The 12508-nt window shown below is 50.4% G+C and overlaps 1 protein-coding gene across 1 annotated transcript; it reads left to right on the top strand.

The window, feature by feature from the left end:
* Positions 1–9303: 9303 nt before the first annotated feature.
* EI90DRAFT_3114314 (uncharacterized protein) lies at positions 9304–11152 on the top strand (the record flags this gene model as incomplete). The annotated part of the gene is made up of 5 exons (XM_039062657.1): positions 9304–9384; positions 9447–10104; positions 10152–10793; positions 10850–11034; positions 11093–11152. The coding sequence occupies 5 exons, from the start codon at positions 9304–9306 to the stop codon at positions 11150–11152; spliced, it is 1626 nt and encodes a 541-aa protein (XP_038923649.1).
* Between the last annotated feature and the right edge of the window lie 1356 nt (positions 11153–12508).

Here is a 12508-nt window from a genome sequence, read left to right as displayed (position 1 = left end):
TATATATGATTTTGTTCTCATAAGGATGCTGAAGTGCAAAGATAATATGGATATCCATTTTTGGAAATGCATGTAAAATAGCCATCATCATCACTCGAAAGGCTCATAGAGCTCATAGAGCTTTGTGTTTTTTTTTACTAATGAATGGTCTTCATGTCTCCATGGAATCTGCTGAGTTATCTTGGCACCAGTAGTGCAATGGTAATATGGATATATGTTTCTGTAAATGTGTGGAAAATAGCCATCCTCATCACTCCAAAGGCTCCAAAGGCTCTATGAGCTCTATGATCTCAGCAGGCTCATAGACCTCATAGACCTTTTGTGTTTACTGATGTATCCATGGAATATGCTGAGATACAGCACTTTGTTTATTGCTATTTGTAAAATTTGAGGAAAACTCCAAAATTCAAAACTTTGCACTTTATCTTTCATCTCATTTCTTGCTCAAAACTCATCCAATTTTGATGATTCTATCTATGTGCATTGGAAAGCACTTAAGTGTGGCAATGTAACCATGCATGTTATGTAGGGTATAAATCAGTTTTGAAAAGTGTCCCAAAAAGAGTAAATTTAAAATACAGCCCAATAAAGCAAACAGAAAGCTGATGTATCCTTCAGATATCATCCATACATCCATACCAAGCCTTTTGAATTGTCAAAATTGGGTGAGTTTTGGGTGAGAAAGGAGATGAAATATATAGTGTAAATTTTTGGATTTTGGAGTTTGTGTTAGAATGGGCGGATTTGGACGACTCCGGAGTGGAATCAGAGACTTAGCGTGGAAGGACCTCGGCCTCAGCGACTCATGCGGAGCGCTGTGCCATTGCTGGTTGTCCTAGGGGTCCCTAATTTCGGATCTAGCAGAGGGAAAGTCTCTTGGGGGGAATTCATGTCGATTTCGGACTGAGGTTACAAGTTACTAGGTACATTGTATATAAGGAGGGGTCCGGAATCAAAAGGAACAAGGGTAGGACAAAAGAAGACAAAGGGAGATGGAAAGAGGAACAACACTGAGGGTCAAGTGTTTGACTCAATGGTGTTTCCCAAAGGAGGAATGAAGGGCCAAGACCCAAGAAGGAAGGAAGGAGGATGGGAGTCGGGAATGGCTAGCTGACTGAATAGAAAGGAAGCAGCAGCCCAAATAGGAATGAGGGAGAATAGCGGAATTGAAATGGACAATGCAATAGTTGCAAGGTCCGGAGTAAGTCCGGAAAGTCCGAACTCGGAGGTTAAACTCCGGAATATTGGCAAAGGTAATTAAATGGAATGAGCTAACCAATACAATGGGTATAAGTGGAGGTGGGGTCAAAGTCCGAGGTCAGAACTAAGACCGGAGGTTCCAGAGACGAGACGTGAACGGGATACCGGAGCAGAGGTCCGGAGTCGGGAGCATAGGTTTTGCATACTCATCTGGAAGGTGTCGAGGTTGGGGTCAGACCCGGAATGTTCCGGAGTCGGACCAAAGGTGGTGTCCGAGCCGGAGGTGGGATAACCTCTTGGGAGTCGGCAAGGAGAAAGTGATGGAAGGGAAGTAGGGCTCTGGAAGTTGGAGTTCGGAGTTCCAGGAGCCCGGAGCGGAGGTCGGGATTGTATGGATATGACAGTTTGCCTTGAAATTTTCAGATAGCAAAAATTTTATGATAGAAAGGTGATTTCAATTTTTTTAAATTATTTCTAAATGTCCTGAAATTTCTCTCCCTAACATTCCCCAAGATTTCTGAATTTTCCCTAATTTTCCCTGACTTTTTTTCAAGTTTTTAGAAACCCCCCAGTTCCCCCTCATTTTCCTCCCATTTCCCCCTTCATCCCCCCCCTCAATTCCCTCTGCAATTCTCCCCCCATCCCCCCTTCAATTTTCCCCCCATTCCCCCCCCCTAATTCCTCCTTAATTTTCTCCTCATTTCCCCCTCATTCTCCCCTCCAAATTTCACCCATTCCCCCCCTCATTTCCCCCCTCAATTACCCCCCATTTCCTCCCTCATTTTCCCCCTCATTTTCCCCCTCATTCCCCCCCTCATTCCCCCCCTCAATTCCCTCCTCAATTCCCCCCTATCCCCCTCTTCAATTGTCCCCTCATTCCCCCCCCAATTCCTCCTTAATTTTCTCCTCATTTCCCCCTCATCCCCCCCTCCAAATTTCACCCCATTCCCCCCCCTCATTCCCCCCAATTCCCCCCCATCCCCCCCCTTCAATTTTCCCCCTCATTTCCCCCTCATTGCCCCCTCCAAATGTCACCCCATTCCCCCCCTCCATTTTCCCCTCATTTTCCCCCTCATTCCCCCCTCATCCCCCCCTCCAAATTTCCCCATTTCCCCCCTCATTTTCCCCCCATTTCCCCCCTTTAATTTCCCCTCATTCCCCCTCCCAATTCCCCCCTCATTTTCTCCCTCATCCCCCCCCAATTCCCCCCCATTCCCCCCCATTCCCCCCCCCTCAATTTTCCCCTCATTTTCCCCCCTATTTTCCCCCTCATTTTCCCCCTCATTCTCCCCCCATTTCCCCCCCCATTTCCCCCCCATTTTCCCCTAAGTAATTTCGGATTAACCCTATTTATAACCCTAAATTCAGTGTATATACCAATTGGGTTGTGTGCCCTTGGTGTGCAGTGCCACATGAGGGGTTGCAAGTTAAGTAGACTGTTGTCCAGTTGACCCTAGGGTAGGGACTTGACTGTGGCCAGTCACATGATACTGTAGTCAAGCTTTTTATTTTTTTGAATTTTTGCGAATTAAACATGGGCTCAGGGTGCTCATAGAGCTAACAGTCCTCTGTGGGCAAATACATCTCTATGAGCTCTCAGAGCTTTGACTACTTTTCAGAGCTCTCAGAGCTTTGAGCTACTTTCCCAAGCTCTCAGAGAGGGGGACCTGCAATTTTCAAAGTTCATAGCTCTGTGAGCTCTGAGAGCTGTCATACCTCCTGGTTGGATTTGCTGATGAAGACCCCATGCTAGAGCCCGGAGATGGGATCTATGCCGCGATCATCCCCCCAGAATGGGGACACAAGCTGAGAGCGACCACCACACCCTCCCAGTGGATGGCCCAAGAAGCCCATGACCCGGAGGCGGAGCCCGTACCTGTCAGGGACGGCTTGGGGAAGGCAGAGGTGGTGGTGTAGTGCTCGGCGCTGGCGGCCCAGACAGCAGTGGGGCGGTGGGACCATATAGTGGGCAGCCCTCACTTGGGCTTACGTCCCTGTGTGGCTTCTTAGGCTGAAGCAGGAAATGTATTGTTATTAGGGTGGGAAGCCAGACTAAACTAGGGTACTTGCCTGAAGTGGGAAATGAGAAGAAGGTTACTTCTTCGGTCCTGCTTCGGCTTAGTTTATATACATGTGTGAATGGGTCACATGGAGGTGCCACGTCACCCTCGGATGAAGCCGGGTTACTGCGGGTGGCTCCGTGGTCGATCCCGAGTGTTGGAGGGGAAGTACAAGTAGGAGTGCGCAGCGCATCCGGCGTTGCGGTGCCCCTACAGGGTGCTCAGCGTCGGACGCATCCGTGCTACAAGGGTAGGAAAGAAAGAGAGGTCGTCTGTATAAAGATAGAAAAAGAGAAGAAGGAAAGAAGAGAGAATGAGAGGATGAGACAGAAGGAAAAGGAGGTGGCAGCGTGCCCTGACAGTACCGTTCGAAGCATTGGTGCCAGAGCAGTACCAGGATTTCTGGGACGTGTTCTCCAAAGAGGCCTTCGATTGACTGCCTCCCTGGAAACCCTGGGACCACGCCATCGACCTAGTGCTGGATGCCAAGCTCCCTAGAGGGAAGACCTTCCCACTCTCACGGCCAGAGCAGAAAGAGCTGGACGAGTTTCTGTGAGAGAACCTGCAGAATGGGCGCATCTGACCGTCCAAGTCCCCAATGGGAGCCCCAGTCTTCTTTGTTAAGAAGAAGGACGGGTCACTACGCCTGGTTCAGGACTACCGGAAGCTGAATGAGATCACAGTAAAGAACTCGTACCTGCTCCCGCTCATTTCTGATGTCCTCGCCTGCCTCCGCAATGCCAAATACTTCTCAGCACTGGATCTGCGCTGGGGGTTCAACAACATCCGAATCAAGGATGGTGATGAGTGGAAGGCCATGTTTGCGACCAACCAGGGGCTGTTCGAGCCCATGGTGATGTTCTTCGGGCTATGCAACTCACCTGCAACCTTCCAAACCATGATGAACGATATCCTCCGGGATTTCATCGACTGGGAGGTTGTCATCTGTTACATGGATGACATCCTCATCTTCACAACTACCCTAGAGGAGCACCAGAGGGTCATCCAAGAGGTCCTGGAGATGCTGCGAAGGAGGAAGCTCTTCCTGAAGCCAGAGAAGTGCAAGTTCGAGCGGATGCAGATCGAGTACCTCGGACTTGTCATCTCTGAAGGGAGTGTCACGATGGACCCTGTGAAGGTCCGAGGAGTCCTCAACTGGCCCACCCCAACCATGGTAAAGGAAGTACAGTCCTTCCTGGGGTTTGTGAACTTCTACTGCAGGTTCATCAAAGACTTCTCAGAGAAGGCCCGCCTGCTTCACGCACTGACCCATAAAACCAAAGTCTGGAACTGGGGCCCTGACGAAGACCATGCCTTCCATACCCTTAAGGAAGCCGTCACCACTGCCCCTGTCCTCTCCTTCCCCACCAATTCCGGCTGCTTCAGGCTCAAGTGTGACGCCTCCAACTTCACAACCGGTGCAGTTCTCTCCCAGCTCCAGTCGGACAGGGAGTTCCACCCAGTAGTGTTCATGTCCAAAAGCTTCACGGATGTGGAACAGAACTACGAGGTATACGACAAGGAGATGCTCGCAATTGTCCGAGCCCTTGAAGAGTGGCGGCACTTCCTGGAAGGTGCCAAGGAGAAGGTCGAGGTTTACATGGACCACCGCAACCTGGGGTACTTCTGCATGGCCCAGAGGCTGAACCAACGTCAAGCACGGTGGTCCCTCTTCCTCTCCCACTTCCACTTCACCCTCGTCCACCGCCCAGGGAAACTCATGGGGAAACCGGATGCGCTCTCACAATGTGCTGACCACCCGAAGGGGAGAGACGACAACGAGGGACTGACGCTCCTCCAGCCAGGCTGGTTTGAGGCCCGTGTGACAGAGGCAGTCTCAGTGGAGGGTGAGGAAGCAGATATTCTGGAGAGGATATGAGAAGCGAAGGATCATGATGAGCGGGTGGTGAAGGCCATGAGGGAATTGGGAGAAGGGACACTGAGGTCGGACGAGTGGGAAAAACAGGGAGAGTTGGTCCTCTACCGGGGTAGGGTGTATGTTCCGAAAGACCCACAACTCCGCCACGATCTGGTATGGCTACACCATGACACACAGGCGATGGGGCACCCAGGGCGATGGAAAACCTTGGAGCTTGTCTCCCGCAACTACTGGTGGCCCCGGATGGCAGAGTATGTCGGGCAATATGTACGTGGATGCGACACCTGTAACCATGTCAAAACCTTCCCCACACAAAAGGTTGGGAAGCTCACCCCAAATAAAGTCCCCACCCACCGCTGGCAGGTGATCTCAGTAGACATGGTGGGAGAGCTCCCAGAGTCGAAGGGATATAATGCCATCCTAGTTGTAGTGGACCGCCTGTCCAAACGTATCCACGTGATCCCTACTATGACGTCCGTGGATTTGGCTGGTGTCGCCCGACTCTTCCTGGAGCACATCTGGAAGCACCATGGGCTCCCCAAAGAGATCCTCAGTGATAGGGGAAGCGCCTTTGTCTCGTGCTTCTCAAGGGAACTCACAGACCTCCTGGGGGTCAAACTAACCCCTTCAACACCCCACCACCCCCAGACTGATGGACAAACGGAATGGGTCAACCAGGAGATTGAAGCCTATCTCTGGGTGTTTGTCAACCACTGCCAGGACAATTGGGCGGACTGGCTCCCACTGGCAGAGTTTGCCTACAACAACCGCATCCACTCCTCCACCCATCAAACCCCCTTTGAACTTGACACCGGGCAGCACCCCAGGATGGGGATGGAACCCACATGTACGTCCGAGGTAGAAGCCGCTGACGCTTTCTCATCCAGGATGATGAAGATGCAGGAGGAGGCAAAGGCAGCTCTGGAGCACACAGCAGACGAGATGGCCCGCTACTACGACCAAGGCTGGGAGGCAGCCCCCAAGTACCAGGAAGGCGACCAAGTCTGGCTCAGCACCCAAAACTATATGACTGACCGTCTGACCAAGAAGCTGGACCACAAGTGGCTAGGTCCCTTCAAGGTCATCAAAGTCATCTCCCTGGCTGCTGTCAAGCTCCAGCTCACCACATGGCAGAAGGGAGTACACCCAGTCATGTCCGTGATGAACATAAGACCCCACCGCCTGGACGAGATCGCAGAACGACCCCCTGACCCCCGCCCAGGCCCGGAACTCGTAGATGGAGAAGAGGAGTATGAAGTTGAGAAAGTATTGGACTCTAAATGGCTACGCCGGAAACTCTGGTATCTGGTAAAGTTCACGGGCTGGCCAAGCTCAGAGAACCAATGGCTCCAGCAGGACCGCCTAGCCCATGCCCCTGACCAGATTGAGGAGTTCCACAGGACACACCCCCAGGCTCCAGGAAGAGAGAGGGAGAACCGCCTGGCCACTTCAAGGCAAAGCGGCTTAAGGGGGGGGTGATGTCAGGGCACACCCGCCTGACCCGGCCCCAGCTGACCCGGTCCCCTGTCATCCACCTGACCCGGCTCCCCGCTACCCACTCCTTCCCTACTTCCTCCCCCCTTTTCCCTTCCTCCCTTTCTCCCTCCTTTCTCTTTTCTTTCTTTCCTTACTTATTACATGGACAACTTCCCTCCTATCAGTGTACCATTGGCCCGGCTGCAGTACGACATGCCCGGACACACCAGGCACTCCTGGGATCTCTCACGGAGACACCCGGACAGACGTGGCTGTGTGCGCAGATGACGTGGCCTTAACTACATGTATATAAACACAGCCTAAGTGGGAACTGAGAAGCAACCTTCTTCTCACACTTCCCACTTTAGGCAAGTAGGTTACATTCCCCTTGATAATAATAATAACACACTTCCCACTTTAGCCTAAGTGGCCAGGGACCCTTGCCTGCTTCAGGCCCATTGCTATGCACGCTGTAACAGGTCTATCAATCTAGACTTGCAACTCAGGTCTAGGGGGGGTAGGTCTCTCTCTATCTCTCAGGTAGGATGGTCCTTGGGAGTACGGTGCTGATACTCTGTCTAACCTCTAACTAACTGTCTGTACAGTTGTCACAGAAGAGTCCGATACAAATATAAAAGGAAAGTCACATGTGAATGAATGAAAATAGTAAGGAAAATAAAGAAAAAGTCATATCTCCTCAACCACTCCACCAAATCCGACGATCTTGGACTCGTCAGAACCATCTCCACAGTCTCTACAACTCCTACTATTACCACGACTCACCAATCCTAGTCCCTGATGCAGTAGGGGGTGAAATGTGTGATAAGGGTTGGTTTGACCTGCACAGACTTGTCCCCACAACAATGCCTGCACTGCACCCTACTGGGCCCTCAGCCCCGGGCGATATACCTGGATGCTCTCAACCCTGGGTCAGTCCCTGACAGGTTAGCGGAGTAACAGGCTATAACCCAGAAATGGAAAGGAGGGATCGGCCCAAAGGTGAGCTTGCAGGGCAAGCAACTAAATTGCCCAGCGGAGGTGGGAGTGCGCTAGTGGACATCGGAGCTGTCCGGAGGCCTTCAGGGCTCCATACTTAGGGAGGCATAGGTAATATATTGAATTGAGGGGGTGGTGACCATCAGGGGAGCCGGAGGTGATTGTGGAATCCAGAGGCTCTGAGGTTAGTGACGAAGGAGTGGAGGAAATCCGGAAGGACCAGAGGTAGTGGAGGGTGATGGCTGTGGATGGATATGACAGTACTTACCTGAAGTGGGAAATTGAGAAGAAGGCTGCTTCTTCTGTTCCCACCCCAGGTGCTATTATATACATGCAGTTAAGGTCACATGGATGGGGCCACATCATCCCCGCATGCAGCTGCACCACTCTGGGTGTCTCCATGGGAGATCCCGGAGGTGGCTGCTGTGTGGGCAGGGATGCGCATGGCAGATGCAGCAATTGGGGTGTAGTGGTACATAGAGAAAGGGAGGTTGACCATAGAACAGAAATAGAGGGAAAGAGGAAAGAGGAAAGAAGAAAGAGGGAAGAAGGAAAGATGGGGAGCAATGACAGGGGGAAGCGGAGTAGGGCAGGCAGCATGGGGTGCAGTGTGGGGTCAGGCAGGGTATGCCCTGACAGTAACACTGTTTGCTATTCCAAAATTACATGGGCATTATCACACCATATGCCAGTTTCCAAATCCTAGGGCTCCTAGCAGATTGGATGATCTGCGGATATCCGCAACCACATCCAGAAATTCATGGATCCAGTTTTGGATTTTCAGAGGAAAATATCCGTGGTTTTTACTCCATGGATTTGCGGATTATCTGCAGTTTTATCACATGATTTATTGCTTGCAGATATGCAGGAGATCTGAGGCAAATAAGGGTGAAATTCCCCATATTTACTGTAACTCCTACTCTACTGTGGCTTTTGAGAGGATAATATCCACGGTTTCTAGTCCGCAGATAGGTGGATTATCTGTGGATTAAACATATCCCACTTTCCTAGATACCCCTCCTATGTTTCCATATTTTCTCCCAATTTTTTCAAGTCCTATCTAACCACCCAGGCCCGTTATTTCCAAATTTGGCATCTGACACCCATCTTTTGTGCCATTTTCCCCATATCTCTGTCAGTTCTCCACCATATTATCTATAATCCGCGGTTGATCCGCATATCCGCGGATTTTGATCAGGATCCGGACCGATCCGATCCGCTAGGAGCCTACCAAATCCTCTCCAGTGGGTCGAAATTGTGCGTGTCCACAGTTCGCGGTGCGATTGTGGAGCGAGAAATGTGAAAAAAAAAAAAAACTGCTTGAGGAATGAGAAACTCAGGCAGGGTCTCAGCCAATGGCATCATTGGTGGTGAACAAGCAAGAGAGTAGCGGGATCTGCCGCTTCAGGCGGCGTTCCCCAGTTATTATATTCATGGCGTCACGAGGTGAATACGAGGTTGGTTGGTAAGTGTCGTTGTTGCTCCAACACTGCTCTCCAACAGTTTCCCGCGCAGTAAATCATAGGGCTCCCAACTAGTTGATCCACATGGCTAACAGTCAATCGAGTTCGTTCGCTAGTGACTTACTTGCGTGATCCAGTGAGTTCCAGCCTTCCTGCTCGATTGCCGGCATCGCCCGATCTAGAAAGCTCACATACAGTATTTGTCAAACTCGCGATTTTTCAAGCAACGATGCCCAGCGGAAACACTGACATGAGCCACAATCCGAACACTATGAACCTCCCATATCTCTCACCAAGGCCAGCTGAACTTGTGAGTCCGTTCAACCCTAATGACATACCCCTGTGCACTCTACATGACTCTTCCGTTCACAGAGGCGTTTAGTTCTCTCCTATCTGTGTCAACAATGTCATGCAAATACAGCCAGGGCGTTTATGAGAGATTTCCGACGCTTTGCGTGTGATGATCCTGATGGATCGAACTCGACCAGCGATGGGATGGAGTTCGGGTATGGGAAACGTCCGGTGGACCGGGACCTGAAGACTGGGAATGTTTTGCCTCACCCTGAAGTCTCCCGGGCTTCTCCCCCTCCCACTCGGCCCTCCCATCCTCATTCTATACAATCGATTGACGATGTAGCGTCTGCTCCCACCGAAGAAACCCAGACTGTAGACATGGACACTATTGCCATTCCAACGTCTGACATCCGCACTACCTTGGAAAATTTGTCCGAAGCTCCGAGACTAAAGGAACAAGATATCGACGAAGTAATGACCCCGCCACCAGGGGAAGGAGAAAATGCACTCCAGACTCGCTCAATTGAACAAGTTCTTTCTCGAGACCTCCCGGAGGACAGCATCCCTGCGAGTGACGAACCCCTGGCGTCAGACTCTATCAAGGCAGATTCAAAATCTGGAAATTCAGCCGATATCCCAGCCGGGCAATCAACAGAGTCCTTTCCGATCTCCGTTGAGGTCGAAAAGGTGCGAAGGGACGACGAGGCTGATCTAACTGAAGTCGAGTTGAGAAAAGGTAAGAGCCTTGCCTTGTTCCATGACTCGATCTAATGTCATCCCCAGAAATCCGAAAATGCATTCTCCAGGGTCATATTGCCGAAGCCACAGAGCTCCTCAACGCACACTTCCCAACTGTCTTGAACGAATCCGAACCTCAACCAAAACTCGAATTGAATATATCATCTTCTCCTCTCACTCACACTAGCCTAACGGCTCGCTCCCCCTCTGGACCCCCTTCGATGGCTCGCCCTTCATCTCCTACACTCAATTCAGCACCTTTTATTTTCCCCCACTCCCTAGAGCCTTCCCACCTCGCATTGAACCTTCGCATTCAAGGTTTCATCGAAGATGTTCGTACGAGGAGGCTGAACCCGCCTCCGCCTGTTCCTGCACGTATGAGCTTGTCCACTCCTTCCACCCCCGCATATAATCCCTTTAATCCCCCTATATTCTCACACGTTGCTTCGTCCCATCGTGAGCGAGACAACCAGCCTGCCGTGTTACGAAGCGCCCGAGATCTATTGCAAATGGCACAAAATTTGAGGAACGCCACGGACCGAGCAGTATATTTGAAAGAGCTCGACAACGTTTGGGCACTGATGGCATATCCTGAACCTGAGGCAACAGGCTTGATGCAGGTTTTGAAGTACATGCACTACGATAGGCGAGTAGCACTTGCGGATCAAATCAACAGTGCCGCCTTCCGTGAGTTCCGCCGCTCACTCACATGGTACGGCTCATCTGATTTCCATTGCTCATAGTGAGATCCGGGCAGAAACCTCGAACTACCATTGAGCACTACGTTCGATCTGCCGGCACTGTGTGGGGTTGGATGAATGAGAACGACGTACGAATTCCCAGCGACCCATCAAAGTATCCGCCTGGCGTAAGTCCACCACCCTCGCGTCCTCCTACTCTCAAGTTCCCTCCTTCCACTTCTGGCCCGGTAAGCCATGTTGATATGCTTTCTCCGTTCGTTTCGTTTAGCCCCCTCATCTTCTCAGAACCGGGATACGGTAATTGCTCCTCTGTTTGAATTCCAAAGGTTCTTGGCCACCAAATAGAAATTTGGGTCTCATGATGGCCCAGACGTGTTTCACGTTAAGCCGTACCCAAGGATGTATTCTTTCCATCTCACCCACTCGTGCCCACCGGTAGCTGACACGAACCCTTCCATACTTTTTTATGATTTTATGAGAACCTTCGGCTTGCTCACAGCTCGCAACAGAGTGTGCAGAGTGATTGAAATAGGTTGCATTAAATGGGAGTGGCCTACACATTAAGCAGACGGAGACGACTCCGTTCTTTTTGCTCCTATTCTGAGTGGCCTTTCATGATGCAACCGTTAGTACATTCTCAGTCCAAATGCTGGGTATCGGCAATCAAGTCGGGCTAGTCACCCACGACTCCCTCTAACTCGCTGTTAGAGAGCGTGGTGCTTCGTGCCCCTAACCGGTCTATGAATCATAGGGTGTGTTATGGTGGTGCGATGCTAGGGGACACTGTCGGAAGACCCGGAATTTCGTCTAATCGGTTCCGGCCAGGAGATACTTGGTGGAGACGGCCCATTTTGGGCCGGCAAGAAATGTGATTAAAAACAATAGCAACGTACAACAGCCAAATAAAGTACATGTCATGGATATCTAGTGCAAGTATCACAAGGGTCATCAGGAGGGTCATTTCAGATGATGTCGAACGCACGGCCTATCTAATTTAACATCAGACTCGGTGCTAGTCGCCCACGTGCAGCCCGTTGGCAATTGTCGGAAAATTGTTGGCCAGATGTCGTGATCATTTGTAAGTTAGATGAGTCGGGTTTTTGACAATTTCGATGCAGTGGGAAGGATTTATGATGCAATTATTAAAATTATCAAAAACGTATTCAGAGCGTTTCGGGGTGTTTAAAATGCCAAATTATGGGGTTTAAACATCAAATTTTGTGTTTTTAATGGATACTGCGGTTTTCCGACAATGGCTGACTTGTTGCTACCATCTGAGGATACCTGACTTAGTGCCGACACTCAACAATTGATGCTAAGTCCTACTCAGTTTCCTGCACTATAGTCTCGGTCCCAGGCCTTCTGGTCATGGATTTAAGCAGTGTTAACAACAGAGCTGTTCGGAAATAGAGTCGGTGATAACAATTCCATTCCTTGGTTCACTCCCAGAAGGCCTGGTATGTTGAAGGAGAGAATGAAGGAAGTCAGTTGGGAGGTTCTAACAAGACCACCACCAATCTGTTCCCTGGTTCTTTAGTTTGGATGGGGAAGTGTACTAGTAAATTTGTTGTAAATATAGTACTAATCCTAGCATTTTGGCTAATTCTGTTTTATGGGTTAGTCTAAAAGTCTCTGAGAAATGACTTACAGATGAACAAAACCCTGTGGAGCTGTTCCCTTGGTGTAATTTCTCAATTTGGA

Source organism: Cantharellus anzutake, assembly GCF_015039405.1.
Source record: "Cantharellus anzutake strain C23 chromosome Unknown EI90scaffold_1, whole genome shotgun sequence".
Lineage (NCBI taxonomy): Eukaryota > Fungi > Basidiomycota > Agaricomycetes > Cantharellales > Hydnaceae > Cantharellus > Cantharellus anzutake.
Note: the sequence above shows the minus strand (reverse complement) of the source record. Positions and strands in the feature narration are given on the sequence as shown.